The sequence below is a fragment of the Phoenix dactylifera genome, unplaced genomic scaffold, assembly GCF_009389715.1.
Source record: "Phoenix dactylifera cultivar Barhee BC4 unplaced genomic scaffold, palm_55x_up_171113_PBpolish2nd_filt_p 001260F, whole genome shotgun sequence".
NCBI lineage: Eukaryota > Viridiplantae > Streptophyta > Magnoliopsida > Arecales > Arecaceae > Phoenix > Phoenix dactylifera.
This window is the reverse complement of record NW_024068594.1, coordinates 51,718-75,312: the sequence shown is the minus strand read 5'-3', so window position 1 is coordinate 75,312 and position 23,595 is coordinate 51,718. Positions and strand designations below refer to the sequence as shown.

The window sequence follows — 23,595 nt, the reverse complement described above, 5'->3', positions numbered from 1 at the left end:
TGGAGAAATGAGATAGCATCTTTTGTCCTCAATCATCAGAAAATTGAGATAGTTTCAAATTGCCCTTTGTGAAGAGTGAAGGGTTCCTTCCAAGGGTGAGGAAGGCGGCTATATGTGGAACTGGAATGGTAAATGAGCTTCTGAGCTAGGTGGTGGCCGGCAATGTGGGGGGTTTATACCTGGACCAAAAGTATTACTTGGTCCGATAGGTATCGTACAAAATATCTACCGGATCTTGTATTTAAGAGGATTGGATTTGTGCATGCCATGTATAAACTTGACTAGGTTGATGAACTTGTTTAGACTTTCCTTGCCGGCATGATTACAAGTGTGGCAATTTGGAGTAGGTTCTGGCAAGGAAAGAATATAATTCAGAAATCTTGTCAGTCTTGTCAATGGACTGCATAATAATTCAGATGATGGATATTACAGACATTTGTAAAAGAATATTGGAGAGAAATGATCTTTTTTCTTTTGTTTGTAAATACATGTTTTTGTCTTGCCTTAAAAGATGTACTAACTTTTAGAATCCGATGCTAACAGGTATGAATATGATCCCTCTTAAAAATCACTCTCTTTTAGGCCTCTCAACCCATCAATGCCCTCGGGAAGGGTAGCTTTTGCTAAAACCCTTACAGTGTCTTGAAAACTTGGCTTGAGATATGAAACTTTGAGTATTTATAGATGCCCCTGTTATTTCCAGTGAGACTGCTTGATGATAGATTCTTTCATCCAGGGCTCAATCTTGCTTGTTTTGCTCGCAAGAAGCCAATTAATTATCTTGGTGAAATAAACTAATAATCCAAGTAAAAATTTAGTTATTCTATCTTCTGAAACCAACAATTTTGATATTACATGATAATTCTGTCTATTATGGATGTAAAACCCCAGGGATCAACAAACCACAGTGAATTTCTAATAATAGAAATAATACTTTCAAACAGCATCAACATATGACACTGTGAATTTGTAAGTCACGAGGTATTCAATGGGCAAGCACACGGCCCATGATCTATTCACAGAAGTTTCATACTCTGGAATAGTTTGAAGAAGAATCTTGCCAATGAAAATTTAAAGACATTTGAAGTCATTTTGAGTAACTTTAGAGTATTGGCTAAGGTCTTAAAATCTCGTTATATCAATTGTTTTGGCGAGCAGCCAAGACCAAGATAAATCGTGATCCTGATTTATCGCACCCAATATCGTAAGCGGAAAAATTTCGAGGGAACTGAGATTTTTCTAGACCTTGCTTAATGGTGCTGCTTCCCAATACAACTCTTTTCACAGAGCGTACCGGTCTCCCATGGCAGATAGGGACCGCACTATGGTGTTCTGAGCGGGGAATGAAAAGAGTGGGATGAGGCCTTTTCTCGATAGTGGTTTCAGACTGGGATATCGAAATCATAGAGTATTAGAGTATTGGCTAATTAAAAAAATCGTTTAAGGAAGTATGAGACTGATTGAAAAATATAGATCGATATTGGATTTTACTGGTTTATATCGGCTAAAATCATAGAGTCTAAGATTTTCTATTGGAAGGTATTGGATACTAATACAAATCTTGTTCAAGGCCAAGATGAAAACCTTTGGTGTTGGCATCCCAATTGGATCCAACCAAACTTGATGGCCTGACTGCTTCAGACCTGCTTAACTTCATGCTATATAAAGACTGGAAAATATGCTTTAATCTCAAGTGCTTCCACTCTGCAAAGCTGCCAAAAAAAAAAAATTATTTGCTTGCTGCTATGCACTCAAAGGTACATTTCTCATCAACTGATCATAGGTGGTGGCAGGTGGTGGCGTAGAATGCTTCATTGGCTTAATATGGGAAGCTCCCACAGCCTACAAATATTATGTCTTCATTAAGAAAACTTGTGAACCAATCTGATATGTTCTGATGAGATGCCAATGTCTCACTCAGTCCGAGGATGCAGTTGGAAGGTCGCAGTCAACACTCAGCTGAGGCTGGCATCATTCTGTTGTCAGACTGAGGCTTGAACCTACTGATGGATTGAAGCACTGATTACAAGCAGACTTAACCAAACCCTCAACCAACAATTGGCTCTTCTAGAGATCAAGGAAAAACCAATCAATTTTTTTTTTTTTTTTTTTCTCTTAGTGTTGGGACTTGAATGCACTTTGAAGTCCATCGTAATTTTTACATGGTCTCTTCAAACCCAAGGCTGAACATGGACGTCTCCCTACTTTTATTAAACAAACATGAGCCATTTTAGGTGATCCTCTCAGACTTAATCTGCAAGTAGAGTAACTTGCATATTAGGTTGGCTGTATTCATTTTGTCCTTCAAACCTTGAATTTCTTTTTTTACTATAAGTGTTACCATTCACGACGGACAGAAGAAGGAGGAGAGAGAAGAAGAAGAGGAGAAGAAAAAGATAGAAGAAAAGGGCAACTCAATATTCTCAAACTCAAAAATGCAAACTATATTGTCAATTAACACAGTAATGAGTTTATATAGATAATCTAAAATCTAATAAGAATTCGTATAAAAATAAAATACTGGAGTCATCATAAAATTTTAGTCCTATAGTCCATATAAAAATAAAATTTTTTGATTTGTAAATAAAATAATTTTTTTTAATTTCTATATTTGCGCTTAACAGAAATACAGCTTGATTTCTTATAAAACGGTCCTCCGTGAGTCATTACGTGCAGAACTTGTATATCTTTCTCATCTCTACTACGCTTACTTTGACTACTGAAGTGGAAAACTTCGTAGGAAAAATATGAAAACCTAACATGGTCGGGTTGAAGATAGCGTCTCGAGGAGTACCTATAAAATTGACTTGCATGCAAATTAAATCTACCCATGCGATGTGTTTCCCACAGTTCATCTTCCAGGTTACCACGGAATTATCAAAGTAATGTGCACAGCTTTCCATGACTAAAGAATTAGGTTTCAACCTGGGGGTATTTGTTGAGCCTTTAGGTGGTTGGTAGGGCCTTCCATTAAATTCATGCCATGGGAAAGGAAGGTTGGTTTGGTCCACCAGATTCTTCTCTTGACTCCTCTTCCATTTACGACCTCCTCCAAGCCTTTGTTTATTAGAACCATTAGTATAAGCACCAACACCAGTCCCCTTGCCCCAAGCTAAGGTGACATCCTGTAATTAATTATCTATTCCCCTCCACCGAAAATCTGGGGAGAAAGTCGTATAAGTAATCTCAGGTTGGTGATTCCCATGCGCTGACCGCACGAATGGGGAGAAGAAAACATCCCAAGGGGTCCCACCTTGAATGCAACTTTTGGGTTTATACTGATCTTTAGAATGTGGACAGCCCACCCTCTCATTCCTCCATCTAGTTTTGCTCCAAAAGCTCCTTTTGATGCCTCTGGAGCTCCTAAAGCCACAAGACCAAGATTGAAAGCAGTTTGTTGAACCAAGCCAGTCTAACTTGGACCCTTTTTTCTTTTCTTTTCTTCTTGTTTTAAAGTGGTTAGGATCATAACATAGTGATATTAGATTAAATTAAACTTGGAAAGATCAAATGGACCGACCATGCCAAGTTAATGAAAGAATATATTCAAAAAATTTAGTATGTGTCCTTAAGGACCTGCAATGAAACCTAATTGGATTAAGATACGAGTTGTCGACATCGAATACCATTAGGCATGCATGAGTAAGGCCTCCTAGGGTAAATCTTTTAGAAATCTAAAACTGAATATTTGAATCTTAAACTAATTGATTCATGTGTGGATTGTAATTATAATCCAAAGTATTGATCAATATTATGGACCAAAGGTTGATCTAAGGTCATCAGAGGCTGACTTCTGCTTGTCTACATATGCAGCAAATAATACCTTTCTGGTGAAACTCTATGCAAATGGAAGCTCTTGGGTCTCTCTGGTGGTTAAAATGGATGGGTGGCAATCTTAGATCTACCCTTAAACATGCTTAGCATATAATATATGTCACCCCAAATAGCATGCAAGACGTGCATATAAGCTATGTAGCCTTCTTTTTCTATTAAAATTTCTCCTTGATGGGACGAATATTGGTCATCCCAACCTCAAGTTGATTCGACTACCTTGACCTCAGTTCTAGCTTAGGTAAATGAGGATCGAGATGCCATTATGGCCGGTCTGGAGCGAGAATAATGATGAAGATCATTGATTGAATGGCAATAATGGCATCAGCAACAGTTCCATTAGTACAATAGTTGATGCACGATCGACGCAGTTATCTTCAAGCATTAACTAAGGCGAGCCGTTACTATGCGGTTAATGCACGGTCAGTTGTTATCATGCAATTACAGCATTCCTTGATAAACCAAATAACAAACACTAATTTCATCCTATATGTAGGAATAATTCGGGGACCCTTAGGCAAATAACCTCAGACTTCTCTCTACATATTGTTCTCTCTCTCTCCTACTGTTGTCTACATTTCTAACTTAAGCATCGGAGCGTCTCCGAACAGAAACCTTCCGGCAAGTAGATATTTTTGTAGGTTGATCCTGCATTCCATCTTAGTTTCAACCGATCTCAAATCATCTCGGCTCCATTCGACCTCATCACATTGCACAGCAGAGTTTGAGCTCGGTCCAAAATTTAGTAGCAACTCTCTCTAAAATATTGTTTATTTTAAAAGAGACAATAGAGCAACATGGAGGTCTCCTGCTTGCTTGGATGTTAAAGTAAGAAACTTGGTTCAAACTTCGCCATCGTTAGTATCGGGTATATCTGAGGATTCACCATCTATAATACTTTTTTTCTGGGGGTAAAGTAATCTCTTTTATTAAAATTTAAAGAAATTTAAAATTTAGAAAAAAAATCGAGAAAGTCATCCATTAGCGGCCTTGTTTTCGTATTTCGTCTCCCAATTTGTCATCCACCTTCGACAACAAAGTGAAAGAGAAAACGTACCCGAGACGGCGAAGAGTGCTACACGTGGCAAGATGTGGGTCCCATCCCTGCTTCCTCCTCGCAACACATAGCAAGGACAGAAGCCGGACGGCGCGGTGATGCGCCGTTACCCCCCGTTGAAGTAGTGGTGGCGACTGAACTCTCTCTCCCTCTCTCTCTCTCTCTCTCTCTCTCTCTCTCTTTTTGACAGGAAATAATTTTTAATCGTCGTTAGAGAAAGAGAGAGAGAGAGAGAGAGAGAGAGAGAGAGGGGGAAAGGAAAAAAAAAGAAAGAAAAGAAAACTCGAGCGAGGACGACGCGTTGGAGCGAAACGGTACGACCGCCCCAATATTATATTGCGGCCTTTCTGAAATAAACGGCGGGAGGAGGTGGGCCCTTCGCGCGCGGGGTGCTGTCATCTCATCCCGGCCGTTACGTCGGGCCCCACACAGGACACGTGGCAGAGTTTGACCGGAGAAGAGGCACGAGCTCCCCGCGCCCGTGGTTTGAACGGCGGGTCGGTTTTTGACCCGGGCACGTCGCACCGCAGCGCTCGGCTGGCGACAGATGCACTCGAAGATGCCCCTGGTTTTCACGTTAATTACATAACCGCCCTTCTACTCTATATGGCAATATGCTGTTGAGTAAAATAAGATTAAATTTTTTTTTGGCATAAATACCCTCCTAAATATCGAATTTGGCATGAATATCTTCATAAAACACTTATTTTGTTATTGTACTATTTTTTTATTCTTATTTTTGTATGTATACCTATGCCATCTAATACCATTATAAAATTAATGATTTTAAATTAAAATGACTAAAATATTTTTAATGGATAGATGTGCAAAAAGAAATATTTATAGGATGATAGAAATAGAGGACAAAAAAGAAGATATTATTGGGTTCCTTTTGTTAGCATCCTCCATTGGAGAAGTGGTTGAGCTTGCTATCTTTCTATGATTAATACAAAGCCAAGAGGTGAGAAATCTTAGAAAATTAGAATTCTATAAGTTCAAAGGTGATAGAATTTCTTTTCCCTTAATTTTGGTCTTCAAAATGTACGTCCATGTTTTGGACAACTGCATTTTTTTTTTGTCCTATCATGCGCATTACATGTGTCTTTTTCTAGTGGAGAGCCCAGGGTGTTCTCGTGAATCGATGCCTTGAAAAGTCCAATTTATAGGGCAAATGTACACTTTGTTTCAATGCGGTGCATCAATAGGGCTCTCCATAGGTAACCAATCTGGTTGTCTAGCTCAATCCTCTGTTTAATTTCTTTTCTTTTAATTCTTATCAAAGATCTCAATTGAAATATTCTGTCATATGTTTTAATGGTCCTTAGGATAGTTGAAGGTGAATAAATTAATTAGATAAGAAATAATCCATGAAGTTTAGGATATATTCTAGTTGTGCATGAATTATGTTTGTCATGCAATGGAGCAAAGCTTATGATGTAATTGAAGCTTATAATGAGTTCAAAAAGGTGACATTCTATCAACTTTGAATCTCAAAATCTACTATTATGACATAAACCTTAAAGTAATTTGCTAGGCATTATATCTCATTCTACCAAAAATTCTCTCTCAGTTGCACTGGACTAATAAAAATGTGCCTATTACAGTGTGGTTCCAATATAATACATACGCATTTTTATGGTTGATGATGAATCCATGCAACAAGCCGTAATAAAAATTTTTAGTAACATCCCCCAAATAAAAAATATTATCGCCATATTGTTTTCTATTTTTCCTTTATTGATAATGACTCTTGAAAAGTGCTTAATTGCTTATATATCTCTGAAAATTTAAAGAAATGTGAGTATTGGTATATCATCGATACAAAATTTTAAATATGACCCTCAAAATTTCAACAATTATATATAATTAGAGCCAAAATTGTCAATGGATATGTTGACTTAAATTTTAGTTTAGCCAAATTAAAATTATAATGAAAGAAGTGAATACAATATTGTAAGAAGGGTATAGGTGCAAAGCTCAAACTTTAGGAAGGATATATTTTCACAATTTACTTTGAAAGAGTCAAGGCACAAATAAAGGTTTTCTTGAAGGCATGTTTGTAAAAATATTTGTATTATTTACTTATTACTATTTAATAGAGAAATTGAGCATCGCTACTCAACCAATGCATGTAAAATGATTTCACGCCATCAAGAGTAGGCCAATTTGCAATTCATGCTTCACAATAAATTGGTATATTAAGTATGATGTTGGCTCTCTTCTCTTCGGGATAGGAATGGGAAGGAGAATAAGCTGATGGTTGGTGCTTAAATAGACGCTCCATGTTTTGTTTGCACGTTCACATTGCCACACGTTCTGTTCTCCTATCTTCACCTCACGTACACTCGGTTGATAGTTTGAACCACGCAAGCTATGAAACTTAACCGGCCTTCATCTTCACATTCTTGAATAGGCAATATTCACAATTTGCCTATACTTGGGACCTTTGTAACTTGGCCTATGTCTCAAATAAATACTTAGCTTGATTTAACCAATTCCTTTTAGATGTAGATCAGTTTGTCTTCTATAGTATCTCATGGTAGTTTGATCAGCCTATTACCATAATTTAAACCCCAAATCTAGCTATGTATCAACATCTTAATCCATCTCCACTTAACTCTTAGCGGCTTCCATGTTTGCGTTGTTAAACCAACACTGACCCTCTTCAGTTTGCTCTTTATTATTGAGGTAAATTTATTTATTATCGGATCTCTAACTGTACAACATGGTCACCATCCAACTAGCCTTTGGGTTTCTACTATGGGTTAGAATGTGGTGTGAATATACATTTCTTAGCATCATAACTAAATTATACTTAGCAGATGGCTCGCCAGGCGCATTTTTTCATAAAAATCAGGAAAATAGTCCAATTTAGAAAATTATAATGAAAATACGATTTAGATGCCAAAAGATGTACATATATAAATATACATACATATGTACACACACCCCTTCGCTATTATTATGCTAGGTTGATATACAATCCATACAAAATTTTAGATATGCTCAAATTCAAAAAGCCAAAAAAGTAATGGATGAGATGAGTTAAATTTTGATCTAGCCAAATTAAAGTTAGAATAAGGGAAGTGAACACATGACAATAAGAATTTAAATGCAAACTTCGAATTCGCGAAGAATATATACACTATTTACTTTTGGTAGGTTCATTTGTAAACAAGAGAATTCATATAGGATTATATATGTAAAAATATATATAATTTACTTATCAATGAAATTGAGTGTTGCTATTCAATGCACTTACAATGGTTTCTTGATATTGAGAAATAGGTCAATGTGCAATTCACAAACGACAATTATTAGATGACATATGAAGTTTGTTTCTCAATGATAGAACTAATTAATATTTAGGTTATAGTTTGTCATTCCATAAGAATAAGACAGGCAATCTAATATAAGTAAAGAAGTACATGTCAAAAGGAAAGAGCTTGATATACTATCTGCATATGTGGTGGCGCCATTTTTAAACTAAAGTAGGGTTTTCAGCATGGCCGAAATGTTAATTTGTATGATCTCGAATATTGCACTATATATATATATATCTCTGCAATGATCTCGTTTCGTATGCAAATGAAAACTGATAGATCCTTAAACATCAAGTGATATGATGTCAATAAAAAAGTAATTCAAGTTTCCATTAGAAATTAATTCAGATTTTTTAATATTTGCTGTCCAAATACATGTTTAATCTTCTGCTATATTTTTTAAAAGTAAAGTAGGGCGTGGTTCTCAACTTGGCTGAAATATTGATTTAAACGATCTAGAAGCCACCAGATCCTATGTATTCATCAGAGTTGCCACCTTATAAAAACTAGATATCCCGATATACCGCAAGGTACGATATCAATAGAAACTGATGATGCTTTAACAAGCTTTCTAGTCTCGTTATATATATTATACACACTTGCACTTCAATACTTCAGCTTCCATATCTGAAGCAATACCTTGGAAAGCAAAGTAGATTGAGATTTAGTTTCGTTTCAAGATGGGCCACCCACCAAGATGTTGAGGTATACGTAGAACATCGGATTGTGAGAAAGAAAACAATTGTTGGAGAGGAGAGAGTAGTTATGAGTCCTGCGTCTCCTTTGTCTTGTGGGGCTCTGCCCATCAATAAATCATTACCTCTCAAAAGGAAGCGGCATCACGTGTTCCTCACAAACCCTTTAGCTCAACAAGGGCACAGCCCCAAATCGATATCGCCTGGAGGCACAGAAGGCTCCCCAGCCTCAAAAAGGCAGGGCGAAGTGAAACCGTCGGGTCCCCCATAAGCTATTCCCCTCCAATCCCAGTGGCATTTTTGGTCGCGGAGGAAGATAATGGAAACAAGTTAAGCAAGTTGAAGGTGGCGTCCTTTGCCTTCTACGCATCCATCCGGAATAACACCTAGCCAGCTGCACGTATATTGAGAGCGACGCACTCGGACAGGCCTCCACACCCACGTCCCCCCTCTCTATCGTACTCACACTGTAGACCAAGAAAGAGAAAAGAGAAATTACCTGAGAGAGAGAGAGAGAGAGAGAGAGAGAGAGAGAGAGAGAGAGGAGTAAGGGAGGGGGAGAAGGTGTAGCGGGAGTTGATGCTGAGAGAGAGATGATGGGTATTTTTTTTTTTATTTTGTCATCTCATGTTTGCTTCAGGCAAGCTGCTGAGTATGGAGAGAGGGGCCTGGCGTGGCTTTAAAGGCTCATCAATACGAAGAAACCAAACAGATGCAAAACCCAAACAGTAACCCCAACACGACCCTCCACCAATAGGACAAACTCCCCAAAATAATACACCCCCACCCTATCTCCCCTCTCTCCCGGCCCCTTCCCTCCCTTCTCTTATTCACCTCTTATTTCCTCTCTCTCTCTCTCTCTCTCTCTAAGCCGACCTAGGCACAAGGACAACAACACACACTTTCTAAGCCCAAAGAAGGAAAGAAAGAAGCGAAGAAGGGGGTTGATATGAGTGGCAGTACGAGCAGTGGTGTGGGTGGAAGCAGTGGTGGAGGTGGAGGTGGAGGTGGTGGCGGTGGTGGGCCTTGCGGGGCTTGTAAGTTCTTGAGGAGGAAGTGCGTGAGTGGGTGCATATTTGCACCGTACTTCGATTCGGAGCAAGGGGCGGCGCACTTCGCAGCGGTGCACAAGGTGTTCGGAGCTAGCAACGTGTCCAAGCTCCTCCTCCACATCCCCGCCCACAAGCGCCTCGACGCCGTTGTCACCATCTGCTACGAGGCCCAGGCTCGTCTCCGCGACCCCGTCTACGGCTGCGTCGCCCACATCTTCGCCCTCCAACAACAGGTCTCTCCCTCCCTCCCTCCCTTTCACACCACTCAAACTCCATCTTCTACTTAACCGCCTCCTAATTAACAATATCGCTACTGTGGCTCCTAGACTTTAAATTATCATATTTTGTACTGTAGTTTGCTTCTATGATAAAAATTTTGTGACTAGTATGATAGCTAGCTGAAGTTTATCGATTCCAATGGGCAAGTTCGGTTTGATTCTAGCTAGGAGGAATCCATGGTGTCAGAAAGAAAGGATGGGTGAGTTGGTTTGGTTTGTGCCAAAGCCTCACAAGCAAAGCGTCTGTTTTGCTGCTTTATCTCCATGTATGTTTGCTTTTCTTGGCTACATACAATCATTCTCACCTTCCAACCAACGTGAGCTAGCGCTGAGATCAATCGAAACCTCCTTCCTTTCATGTGCTTCTTTCTTTGGAGTGGCCAGCCCATCGTTTTGATCTGTTGTATTGATCTGCCGCATCCAATTTTGGTGATGACGAGCAGGTGGTGAACCTACAGGCGGAGCTGTCCTACTTGCAGGCCCACCTCGCGACACTCGAGCTACCATCCCCTCCGCCTCCGCCCCCTCCGCTGCAGCTCGCCGCACCGCCCCCCTTCTCGATATCTAACCTCCCTTCATCATCAAATCTCCCTGCCACTGTCGACCTCTCCACTCTTTTTGATCCTCAAGTGCAGCCCCACTGGTCCCTTCAACAGCAGCAGCAGCAGCACCAGCGGGCCATGGAGCCCCGGCAGCAGCTCGGCCCTGGAAGCAGAAGCCTTGGCGAGAGCTCGGGAGGCGGCAGCGGGGACCTGCAGGCCCTGGCAAGGGAGCTCCTCGACCGGCACAGGACGGCCACAACCGAGCCCCCTCCCCTCTCTAAATGATCTGATACAGTGACTCAAGGCGGCTGGCCTCCCGGCAATAACAATTTTTAAGGTTGGTAGGTGACCGGCATTCGCCGAAATATATTATAGCATGTCTTGTTAACCGGAGATCCAGGATCCACTTGCTTATATATTGTATTAAGAGGGATGGTGCAGTAATATTTTTTCTTTTTCTCCACTGTTTCATTGATAAAAAGCTTCGCTTTAAACTGAGTGTGGAATACATGGATTATAATTGAGAAAGAATCGAGATATTAATGTTCTATAAAGGCTAATCAGGCCTTCAGTCTGTTGCCCGTCATTAGGAGTGTTTGTAGGCCCGGGTGAGCTCGCTTTGGTGTTCAGCATGATCATGAAGCAGCAGTGGGTCGTTTTCGGACGGGCACACTGCCTTCAAATTACACTGAAATAAATGGTGATGTTTATGGGGATCAATGATTGTTCAACTTGAAATGAACCGTTTAGTTTGAGATTGCTGACAATGTTCTTTGAGTTGTTCTTCGACCCTTGTTTTCAGGGTCTATGATGTTAATGTTGGAAAGTGACATCAAGTAAGGCAGCTGAGCAATCTTTCAATAAGGAGCATTGAGCTTCGGCTGGATTTCCTTTACATTTTTTTTTTGATGATGATGATCCTGGATATTTTCTACTTGGTAAAATGTTGGTCATTGACTCCCAGCTATGGTGCAATTACCTCCAGTAGCCTTATCATTTCTGACGCAAATAAAAGTTCCTACTTGGATTTGGAACTTGTCAAAGGCATATTTACTTGCCCATTTGGGGCAGTTTAATACTTGTTTGGTGCTTATTTTGATTCCTTACAAGTTTTCTGTTGAGATTTTTTTAGTCTAACCGTTACGATGGTTAAAACCAGACAAAGTTTTAGTGCAATACTAGAATATATATTGAGATTGAGTTAAACCAAGAAAGCTTTTCTAGCGAAGTTTGGATTGAATACAGATCCATATGTGGTATACCTCGAGCTGAGCTGGGATGGCTTAGATACGAGTGTGCCAGGTGTTTAGGAGTTGTTCTAGTTATCTCATATATATAGCAAGTCATGATTACGAATTGACACTGTATTTTCATTGATTATGAATAAGATCTCATTCTGATGGTGAATTCCAACCAATTTCAACGTTATCCTAGGATATCTATTTAGCTCATGTTCTTGTGCTTGCATTAGTTTTCCATTTGGCACACACAAGAGACCCATTTGGATTCCAAATAGGTCAAAGGGCCTTGTTGTCTTTTAATGCAAATAAAGACCATGGTGATGATAGTTTAATTTTTTGATATGTCATTAGCCAGCGCCAAAGATGATAAGCTCCTTTCACAATTCCATTTAGTGTTACATGACTGAACTAAATTTCTTACGTTAGGCCCTTCACAATGCAAGGTCAGGAAAAGAAAGCAAATGCTGTAGGTAAACTTAACAACTGTCTCACTACCAAGTTGGGCTAGGATCAAACTTTTAATCACCATGATTACATAGGTTACATGCATAGAGAAAGAATAGGAGATCCTGAGAATATGAAAGCATGCAACTCTTTGAGATTCACTATCTACAGCCACTTCAGTTCGTATGCCTATCTAGAGCTTCGCCTAGTTTTGAGTATCTGGCAACTAGCTACAAGCCAAGAGGATGCACTGCAAGAAAGTCTTGTCTTACAAGCTTTCTCTCTCTCTCTTTCTCTCTCTCTTGCTTTTGGACAAGGAAAAGCCCTCAACCTTTAACTGCGCCTCCCTCACTCTCTCTGTTGATGTGTGGTAGGATTAGATCCTGAATAAACAATCGTAGGACACCCCCTCCCCTTTTCTATATAGATGACAGAGGCTTTAGGGCTTCCCTTAGACTCTGCTAGAGAGAAGATAAGGAAGAGGTGTATGCTTATCCGTGCTGATTCCTTCTACTAGTGCTTTAGGGCTTTCTAAATGCATGCATCCCTTGCAAGAGTGCACTATCTACTAGTGTAGGGCAATAATAGGTAGGAGGGTGGTGGCCCACTTCCTTCGTTGACCGTCAGCACTTGGATCACATGTAAGTGGCTTTATGGCTTGCCCAATTCTAGACTTCCTTGACCCAACCTAGCTTAATTTCTATATCCGGATTATTTCTCTAGCCCAGTTCCTTCTTTACTCGAATCTTGACCTTTTATGATCCAATTTATAAGAGAATAATCGACCAACGGATCTGGAGATTGATGACATATACTAATGCATTATTGAGATAATTTGATTCAGGATCTTGCTCTCCAAAAGCCTGCCCATTTAGGTCCATGTAGTCACACATGAGTAATATAGCCTAGCATGGGAATATTGAGTTTATATCTATGTACCTATTAGAGGGAAGGGAGAGAGAAAACTCAACCAATCTACAAAATTCAGAAAAATTAGAAGAGAAATTATAGCAAAACTATCCAAAACATCTAGAAAAATTAAAATAAAAAAAAACGGATATGTTAAAATTATCCAAGTTTGTCAAATATATCTATATATGTCAAAGTTATCTAAATGTGTCAGAATTATATTTAAAAATGTGTAAATTATTTTAGAAAATGAAATAATAGAAAGGCATCCATTTATAGTCCCCATGTAGAAATTGTTTTTTTAAAAAAAATTGTCCCTATGCATAATTACTCTAGGAATCCATAGAAATATTAGAAAATATTTGAAGCTAGATATATTAAAAATTATCTAAGTATGTTATATATATATATATACACATACATATATATATATATACACATACATATACATATATATATACACACGCGTGCGCACGCGCACACACTCTAAAGTTTTCTAAATATGATAGGAATATATTTATAAATATCTACAATTATTTTATGAAAATGCAATAATAGAAAGGAATCCATTTGTAGTCCCCACATAGAAATTACTTTAGAAAATTAATTATCTCCATGTATAAATTATTTTAGGAAAGTACAAAAATTTTAAAAAATATTTGATGTTGTCCACTTAGAGTCCCTATGAAGATTTATTATGTATTGAAAGTCATTAGAAATATTACCATGCACTGAAATCTTCTTAATAATTTAGACAAAATTATGAGAAAAAATTATTTGAAGCCATCCATTTAGAAATTTCTTAGAGGAAAACAATTATTTTAGGATGCCCGATTCTTAATTATTTTAGAAAATATTTTTGTCCATGCAGAAATTTCTTAAATATTTTAGGAAACATAGAATCTCTTATTAATTATTTTAGAAAATGGAGAACATCTTCTTATTTAATTTTTGCTGAGGCATATTTAGGAAATGTATAAATTACTTTAGAAATGTAAATAGTTTTAGAAAATATTTGAATCCATCAATTTAGACTTTCCACATATTGAAAGCCTGGAGAAATATCACTAGGCACTAAAAAATCAACCTCCCTCTGAAATTCAAGAAAATTAAACGAAAAATCATAGAAAATATGTCTAAAATATCTTGAAAAATATTTTAAAAAGTTAACTAGATATGTTAAAACTATCTAATTATGTTAAATATATTTATATATGTTAAAATTATCTAAATATGTTAGTAATATGTTTATAAATGTCTAAAATTATTTTATAAAAATAAAGTAATAAAAGGCATCTATTTGTAGTCCCCATGTGGAAATTATTTTGAAAAAAAATATTTATCCCCATGCATAAATTATCTTAGGAAAGCACAAAAATTTTAAGAAATATTTGAAGCCGTCTATTTAGAATCCCCACATAGAGTCCTCACGCATGAGAAGTTGTTAGAAATATCACCATGCATTAAAATCTTTTTAATTATTTTAGAAAAAAATATGAGAAAAATATTTGAAGCCATACATTTAGAATTTCTTAGAGAAAAAAAAAATTATTTTAGGAAGCCTATTTCTTAATTATTTTAGAAAATATTTCCATCCGTGTAGAAATCTCTTAATTATTTTAGCAAATGCACATATCCTCCTCACATATTCTTGATGTTCGACAAGGGTCTTAATCTCTGGAGATATATATATATATATATATATATATATATATATATATATATATATATATATATATATATATCCTAGAGGAGTGGGATTAAAAGGGTTTTAACTCTATCTCATCCATTCAAACTCCATTCTTAAGAAAATTGAAAGAAAAGAAAGTAAAGAACTTAGCACCAAATGCATGATTTTTTTAAAAAAATAAAGAAGATGGGAAAGGGGAAGGTCATATGGTTGCTAATTAATGTTGAAGCCCTCATAGAGAGGACTCTTTGGGAGGCCCCCCTTAAGCTCTTTTGATGTCTCCCTACTCCTTGGAATAAATGAACCTTAAAGTTAGGCCTCTATCTTGATGGAATTGGGTCGATCTAGCTAGGAGAAGGGATCAAGAGGGAGAAGTCTCCACATATTGGAGCTGTCCTTTCTCCCTGCTCTAATCTTAGATCCAGATTCTAAAAGAGTTTCTGAATTCTAAGAGTAAGAGTTTTTTCAAGAATACCTCCTAAATGTTAATATTTTTGGGTATGATATTTATAGAGGAGAGTGAATTGAATGAAGGGTTTAGATTTAGGCCTCTAGAGAGTTCTTAGGATCATAAATTCAAAATTATCCAATAGTCAATCGAGGATAGCGCAATAAGCTTTGTGATAGATCATGCCCCTTGGCAATTATGATAAAGGAGAGAAACCAAAAATGGATCTAATTGCTCAAGTTTAAGGAAGTTGAAGAAGGTAGGGTATTGAGTGGTTATAAGCTAAAGCATCCAATTTGGGTGGTCAATTTATATAGGCTATGGGAGAATTTTAAACCTGAGCAATTTTTAGACCAAATTTCAACAAGTTTAACAAGAAATCGAAGCAATTCAAATATGGTGCAAATTATGTCGAAGAAAGAAAGGAAAAAAGATGAAATATGTTCAAATAAGATGGAAAGGGAGTGGAGAAACCTAAAACCCTAAACTCCCTTTGCCTCGAGAAGAGGCAAAATGCAAACTATAAACAAAATGGTTTTAAGGAAGCTAGTTTAGATTTAAACTTGTCTGGCATCTAAGAGTTTCTCTTAAACCCACAACGCATTTTGACCAAATTTGTGAAATTATAAAAAAACTTTAAAAACATTATGGGTACATAAAAATCAAATATTTGCAAAATTCTCCAGCCAAATAATTTAGGTTTTCAGCCTAACTATAAATATATAAACAAGCAAACAAGCAAGAATTATCAATTATATATGCATACAAATATTGATATTTCCATAATCTTCTAAAAATGATATATAATAGAAAAAGTTCTGAGGCCAACCATATATCCGTGTAGCTCTATATTTGAAAGGCTCATTGTGGGTCCATATAAAATAAAAAGTAATCTCCCCATCACCTTCATATCTTTCCCCATGTGCCATGCATCTTAGATCAAGCGAGAAATTAAACATTAAGAGAGAGTATTTGTATATTCTTTATCCTCTTTTGTAGCTTATAAAGTTTTTTCTTATCTTATGTAGGCGTTTAGATAATCCAAAATTTAGAAACTCCTATATTCTCCATAGGGTTTTGTTCCCATGGGGTCCTTATATAGGTATACTCAATATAACTTCGAAAGTTGTATGCAAAGCTATCCATATTTACAGAGAGGCAAAAGGTATGGTGAATTAGATGGCTTCTCACATTGCTGGACATACCAGGTCAGTTTTGTGGAACTCTACCACCCCTACTCCTCAATTTCATGATCTTTTATATTCCGACTTCATTGGTTGCAGCTACTCTAGGGTTGTATAATTTAGTTGTCTCAAAGAAAAAAAAAAAGGTTGTATGCAAGAAAACTTTCTTTTACTTTGAATTGATTTTATAGGTAGCCATGCCTTTAGAGGCAAGTGATATTTATACCAAGAAAAAGGCAAGTGATATTGGCAAAGCCCAAATGACTACTTCCAGAATGCCTTAATCTGATTTTAATAAATTGACATATACACCCGTTGAAGTTGAGAACCATATTATTTTTATTTATAATCCATAATAACTTTCTTCTCTCACCATAAAAGTAAGGAAAGGGTAGGTTAAAGAGGTCAAATTAGATGACGACATCATCTTTTTCATCATGGTGGCCTAGGAGTAGCTTTCTTTTTGTCCTCTTTTGCAGCTTCTTGGATCACTAGACTTCTATTAATTGGGACTACTACAAAAGGAGGTTATCCTTTCTAAGAAGATCAGCATTTTCTTCCTTAATAATGCTGCATCAAGCAACTATCATCATAATGTAACTCCCAATTTTTTCTTTCTTTTCAAAAAAAATGTAAAGAGGAACAAGATAAGGAAAAAGGAGATCAGTTCACAACGATTACAAATACACCTTTGTATCCCATGCATAGCGTCCTCTCTCTCTCTCTATCTCTCGCTTGATTTCGTTCCTTTCTTTCTCTCGGATTCCTTCTTTCATTCCTTTGTTTCTTACTTTCTCTTTATCTCTCTTATTATCTAAACCCAATCAAGGCCTAAACTCTAGCCTAAACGCACCAAGTTAATCTAAATCCCACATGATTTTCTCTAGACATGCTTGTGTTGCTCTCTCGCATTATTTTTTTCTTTCTTCTCTTCTTCTATCTCTCGCATGCCCTTTCTAGCTGCCACCATCTATCTCTCTCTCGCCTTTTGTTTATCTCTCCATCTTTTTATTTCTTATGCCCTACCATGCCATCTCTCTCTTGCCTTTTGTGCTCTCCCTTGGATGCAGAGACTCTCTCTCCCTCTCCTACATCCTCAAAGGTAAACCATCCTCTTCTCTTTTTTATCTTCGCCTCCTAGATTCTTTACCGTATCTCTTGTTTTCTCTCTTTTTTCTCTCTTCGTGCTCGATCACTATCTAAGCTATCCCTTTTTTTGCTCTTTCTTAAGGTAGAGATCTAGGGTTTTGCATGAAAGGAGGGAAGGCTTGAAACGTTGGATGATATATCTAAGTAAAAGCCTAAACCCAGCCTCGTCTGAACGGATATTTTATGTATTCGCATAAGTTAATTAACTTAGTATGCACGTTAGGGTAGAATGTTAAAAATATATTAATAGGTATAGTTAATATTATATATATATATATATATTGTGTGAGTCTATATATATATCACTTTATATATAATTGATTAAATTTTTATTCTCAATAAATAATATTAGTATCTTATTGTATTGGATGGAGGACACAAGGAGGCTTAAGCCCTCTTTGGGATTACTGCTAGTGGTAGAGCTTTTGGAGTTTATACAAAGTAGAGTTTTGAAAAGTAGAGCTTTTATAAAAAGCTATTCATTATTTCGTAACTACATTTCTAAAGTGTTGTAGAATTTTAAGTTATGTTTGATAACCAAAATGAGAAAGTATTTTTGGTATAATAAAATAATAAAAAAATATTGCAAGATATTGTACAGTAAAATATAATATACTATAATATTACATATTATTACATACTAAAATATTACTATATAGTATAATATTATTATAATATAATATAATATAATATAATATAATATAATATAATATTGTAAATTAATATAATAAATAATATATTTTTTATTTAGTATAATATTATTATCAATATAATGTACCATAATGTAATAAATATTTTAATATACTATAATATAATAACATAATACAATATAGTATAGTATCATAATATACTATGATAAGACATGATATATAATATAATAAAATGTAATAATTTATTATTATATAAAATAATATTACATAATATAATATTATAATGATATAATGTAATATCATTTCATGATTATTCCTGTGAATTCTAGCCTAAATTTTAGTCTCCTATGGTTCTAATCGATACTATGTTATGTTATTTAGAATTGTGATAGTGTAGTAGGCATTTTGTTGAAGGGTTTCTCGGTTGCTCCTTTAATTAGGTAAGTACCTCTATCAGTCAAGTGTTATATAAAAGCATGTTATGTGTTATGTTAGAAAATTTTATGATTGAAATATGTAACATTTCTTTTATTCAAACCACCATGTATACATGTTTAGTTTTAAAAATATGTAATTTGGATCAAAATTTTGATTTTTATTTTTTGAACATTGGTCGTTGTGATAGATGGAAGTGAAGAGGATCTTGACTCAGAACCCTATCCTTTGAGGAAGCTTACTTGCACCTCCTTCATCTTAAAAGGTTTTTCAAAACCCCATAGTGGCAGCTTCAATGCACGATGATTAACAACCATTATATATAATTTTTTACTCCGATAGATAATAGAATGGGCATTGTTACAATAGCCATTATGGTTGGCATGGAAGCCATTTAGATGCCTTGTGATAAGTATTCTCTCTCCATCTATCTCTCTCTATTTCACGATCACAAAAACATAGTCGAATAAAACCATAGGTGTAATAACCTGGGACTTCATCCCAAAAAAACTAGCTGGAAAGTATTACTTGAGTTTTTATGATCTTGTATAAGTACTCAAGATCTACTTATTGTATAGTTGATGTGAGATTAAAAACTCTCCCGCGTGCGTCCTCACATATTCTTTCTGCTTAAGCTCTAGTGTCCTCGCTAAACTATGAGTCCAAATTTATTCGAATTTACTTACAAGTATCACAATCATAAATGCTATGGTTAGTCAATGGTCAACTCAAATGAGCTCATGCTGCACTATCCCTTAGTATATAGGGGTCATGAGCTTAGTCCACTCCAATATCACTTGTAACAATCTAGGACTTCAACCAAAAGGACTAGCGAAAATGTATGTTTGAATTTCTTGTTTTTGTACCCAAGATTTACTCATTGTACTAAACACACACTTGTACAGTTCCTCATAGTATGTATGATATATAATTACAAGTTTGTCCTTGCAAAAGAAAACATAGTAAGCATTTAATTGGTCCACATGAACTTAACAAGGATGAGAAAGAAAGAGGAATCAAATATGATTCGATCTTTCTCCATAGGAAGCTGTGGCGAAGAATTACTGACAGATTCTATAAAATTTACTCATCAATAATATTGGTGGACGTTTGTCACTAGGATTGGAAGGCAGAATGAATTCATATGCACTTTGCCTCATGTAATATTTACCGCCAAACTTTCATTTTGCAAGTGATTTATTTGACACTTTAATGATATTACACTGACATTTAGACTAATGCCACGCGAGCATAAGTGAAATTCAGATGACCCCATGAATGGGTGCCATCTGCTTTCTAACAGAATTGAGCCCAACTATTTCTCTCATTTTCCATGGACGACATAAAACTTCCATCAATTTCCAGCCTTCATAAGATCTGTTAGGTAATTCACATGAGTAATCCTATGGGGTTCCAATTGTGTGAACACAAATATTTTTCATGCCACGTGGCAAGAGAAGATTGGTGCAACTCATAGGTTTGTTTTCAAACAAGGGGTGTGGGCTGATGAACTTTTGATATGCATGGAATGGTGCCCTAAAGCATTTTCCAGTTCATATGTTTTCACATTAACCATAGAATTCTCCAAATTATTTTAGCAGTTTTGCATGTCTGTTATCACACCTAGCATTTTATTTTTTTTCACGTTAACTTTCATTTTAGATACTTTTCAAATGCTTTTTTATGAAAAATAGTCAATATGCTGAATCAATGAAAAGGAAAGAACATATGTAAAGAAATATTGGAAAGGGAACTTAACTCACTTTATATCTAAATAAAAAGAGCACGAACTTGCCAAAATTATTAGCAACTCAGTGAACTGGACTCAAATGGTCACTGAAAAAAGACTTTCACATATTCCAAAGCTGCGTCTGGAGATTGCTTGTACCTTCTTTTACTTTTCTCTGGTAACTTTTGTATTTTAACATGCATTGTTTCTTTATCATTTTTTTGAAACTTTATGGTTTATATTTTTTGCATACCAATTATTTTTGTGTTTTAATAATTTTTTAGATAGCTATCGAGAATCAGTGGCTTCATCTTTTTTTAACATAGAAAATGTGAAATGTTCTATATATCATATTTTTCCTTGGGGACTTGATCATCATCTTTGCTTAGCTATCATGCAATTGTTAAACACTAATTTTTGTTACCTCAATCAAGAGGACATGGACAGAGGCATTGGTTTGTTTTTTAGGTCTTAGGTCTGTTATATGTTCCTCGAAGCACATTGCAAATGATAATATAGCCAATTTTATGTTTCTCCTTTTTCATTCTTGCTGAACTGCAATTGTTTTCAAGATTTATTGGTGAGTTTACTTAATCTATAATCAGACCTAAAATATAATTGGGTAAGATAGGTATTAACTTTGGCCCATTATGCTAGGTTTTGTTATTAAGAGAAAATTGGTTTCATTTGGTTGGGTGACAGCAAAGTAGGTTACACTTTGATCAATATTTACATCAAGAAAAGGTCAAAAACTAAATTGGTTGTCAGCATCAAAAGACCAGAGAAAAAGTAACTTTGATGATTTTTTTTCTTTTTTTTTGGCATTTGATAGTGTGATCAAATCAATGCCTGAAAATATGTTTGATCTTAGTCAGTTGGTTTTTGGCCTCATACAATGGTTTTCTGAAATGGTGTTTGATAGTTGGCTAATGTAATTATTTAAGTTAGTTACTCTCAAAGGATGAAAGCTTGGTAGGAAGATTTAAGATCTATCTTATTAATGCATAGTTTATTCTCTAATAGAAGCTCTATAGAACCCAATTATGACTCTTAAATATTATTCCAAGCATAGTTTACATTCTTCTCAATGCATTGTACTATATACTTTAATATTACGATTTTCTTTATTTAATTAGAGAGGAATCGAGAGTAGAGAGCAAGGCTACAACATGCTTGAACTATCAAGGTAAATTTACCATTGTAAACTTCTTTTTATCTATTTTATTTTATTATGTTTGTACAAATAATATTTTTTCACAAATGTGGTGTCTTCTACTTGGTTTTTGTCATATCTGATAAAGTGAAAATTCTACTTATAGGAGAGAAATAAAGTTATTCTAAAGAATTATAGATGGCCATACTTAATTGATGTAGCACGAGGCAGTCTAGTAAGCAAAAATCCATCCAAGATGGTGGGGATTGATGTATTTGGAACTCAATTTTAGGAGATATCTGTTAGTACAGTATGAGCTTGTAACAAGCCTTTGATTAGGATTCATGGACTATACAAGATGATTCGCAATGCCATTGGATCCATAGTTGCATGGCCCTTAATTTCACCATATATATATATATATATTTCTTTTTTTAATAAGGTATCTTATTTTTACAAAGTATTTACAAAGTTAAATGTCTTTTAGTTGCCATGTAGATTTGTTTTGCTAAATTTAACTGTTGCAAAAGTTATATTACATAGGCTGCTTCTTCTTCCCGCCTTAACCGAGAAGAACTCGGTTTTTTTTTTTTTGGCTAAAAACGGGTTTTCATACAGTACGTGTACGAATACACCCAATAAAGTCAAAAAAGACTAACTCACGGAGAGCCAGTGGCAGCTCCCCCTCCCCCACCCAAAAAGTGTACCCTGAATGAAGAGCCGCGAAGGCAGCCACCCAGTCGGCTGCCCCATTAGCTTCTCTGAATACATGTTTGGCCTGGATGGCCACCCCAACCCCACACATCGTCCCTATATCCCGAACCAAGGGATGGTCTGAGCCCCCACCCCTCAGCTCCTCCTGGATCCAACTGATAATTGTGGCTGAGTCGCCCTCCAAGACAATCGCGCCAGCCTGCAGTACCTGCCTCGCATATCGAAGACCTGCCCAGGTGGCTCGTAGCTCTGCCCCGGGAACCGACGTACCGAAAAACTGACAGCCTCCTGCTGCCATCACTCTGGAGTGCGGATCCCGTATCACAAAACCCGCACCTCCTCGCGCGCCTCCATACATGACCGATCCGTCGAAGTTGACCTTGAGGAAGCTCGAGGGTGGGGGTTCCCAGGTGAAAAACACCTGCTGAGGAGCTGCCAGAGCAGAGAGGGAACCCCAGGTGTCCCGAGCTATCAGAGGTCTATCTGAAGAAAGTCTGATCTCCAATGCCTGGACTCGCGCGAACTCCGCAACGAACCTCGGTGACACCCTGCGCTCACCGAAGGTGCGGGCGTTCCTCGCCAGCCAGATCTGATGTGCTGTGCAGGTCGCTCGAATAGCCTCCTGACATGTCCGAGGCCGGGCCAGCCACTGCTGCATCATCTGTACAAACTGAGGCCTCCCACACCAAACCTCCTGCGGGAACCCTGCCCACAGCCATGCCGACCTCGCCCACGTACACTGGAAGAGCACGTGGTCGGTCGACTCCTCAACACTACATGTCCCGCACTCCGCAGGGATCCCCCAACCTCGCCTGCTCAGCACTGCTCTCGTCGGAAGGCGGTCCCATGCCACCTTCCATAAGAAGAGTGCCGCCCTCGGGTGAAGCCCAGACCTCCAGATCCAAGCATAGTCCTGCCCCGGCTCATGCTCCTGCAGGATAACATCGGCGAGGTCTCCCAGACTGACACTGGACCGGCAAGAGGTGCCCCAAACCCTGACATCAGGCCCCCCGCAACCTGGCACCGGAAGGGACCGGATCCTCTCAGCTAGATATCCTCCGAACAGCTGAC

The 23,595-nt window shown here is 37.1% G+C and overlaps 1 protein-coding gene across 1 annotated transcript; it reads left to right on the top strand.

Annotated features, from left to right (window-relative positions):
- The first annotated feature begins 9,634 nt into the window (after window positions 1-9,634).
- Window positions 9,635-11,357, top strand: LOC120108294 (LOB domain-containing protein 18-like). Its single transcript, XM_039121877.1, has 2 exons — window positions 9,635-10,191; window positions 10,680-11,357. The coding sequence occupies exons 1-2, from the start codon at window positions 9,856-9,858 to the stop codon at window positions 11,061-11,063; spliced, it is 720 nt and encodes a 239-aa protein (XP_038977805.1). The 5' UTR covers window positions 9,635-9,855; the 3' UTR covers window positions 11,064-11,357.
- The last annotated feature ends 12,238 nt before the right edge of the window (window positions 11,358-23,595 follow it).

Excerpts from the sequence above, each read along its gene's own strand:
- LOC120108294 (XM_039121877.1), top strand. The coding sequence starts at position 9,856 with ATGAGTGGCAGTACGAGCAGTGGTGTGGGTGGAAGCAGTGGTGGAGGT. Across the intron at positions 10,192-10,679 it reads TCTTCGCCCTCCAACAACAG|GTGGTGAACCTACAGGCGGA; the intron begins GTCTCTCCCTCC and ends GATGACGAGCAG.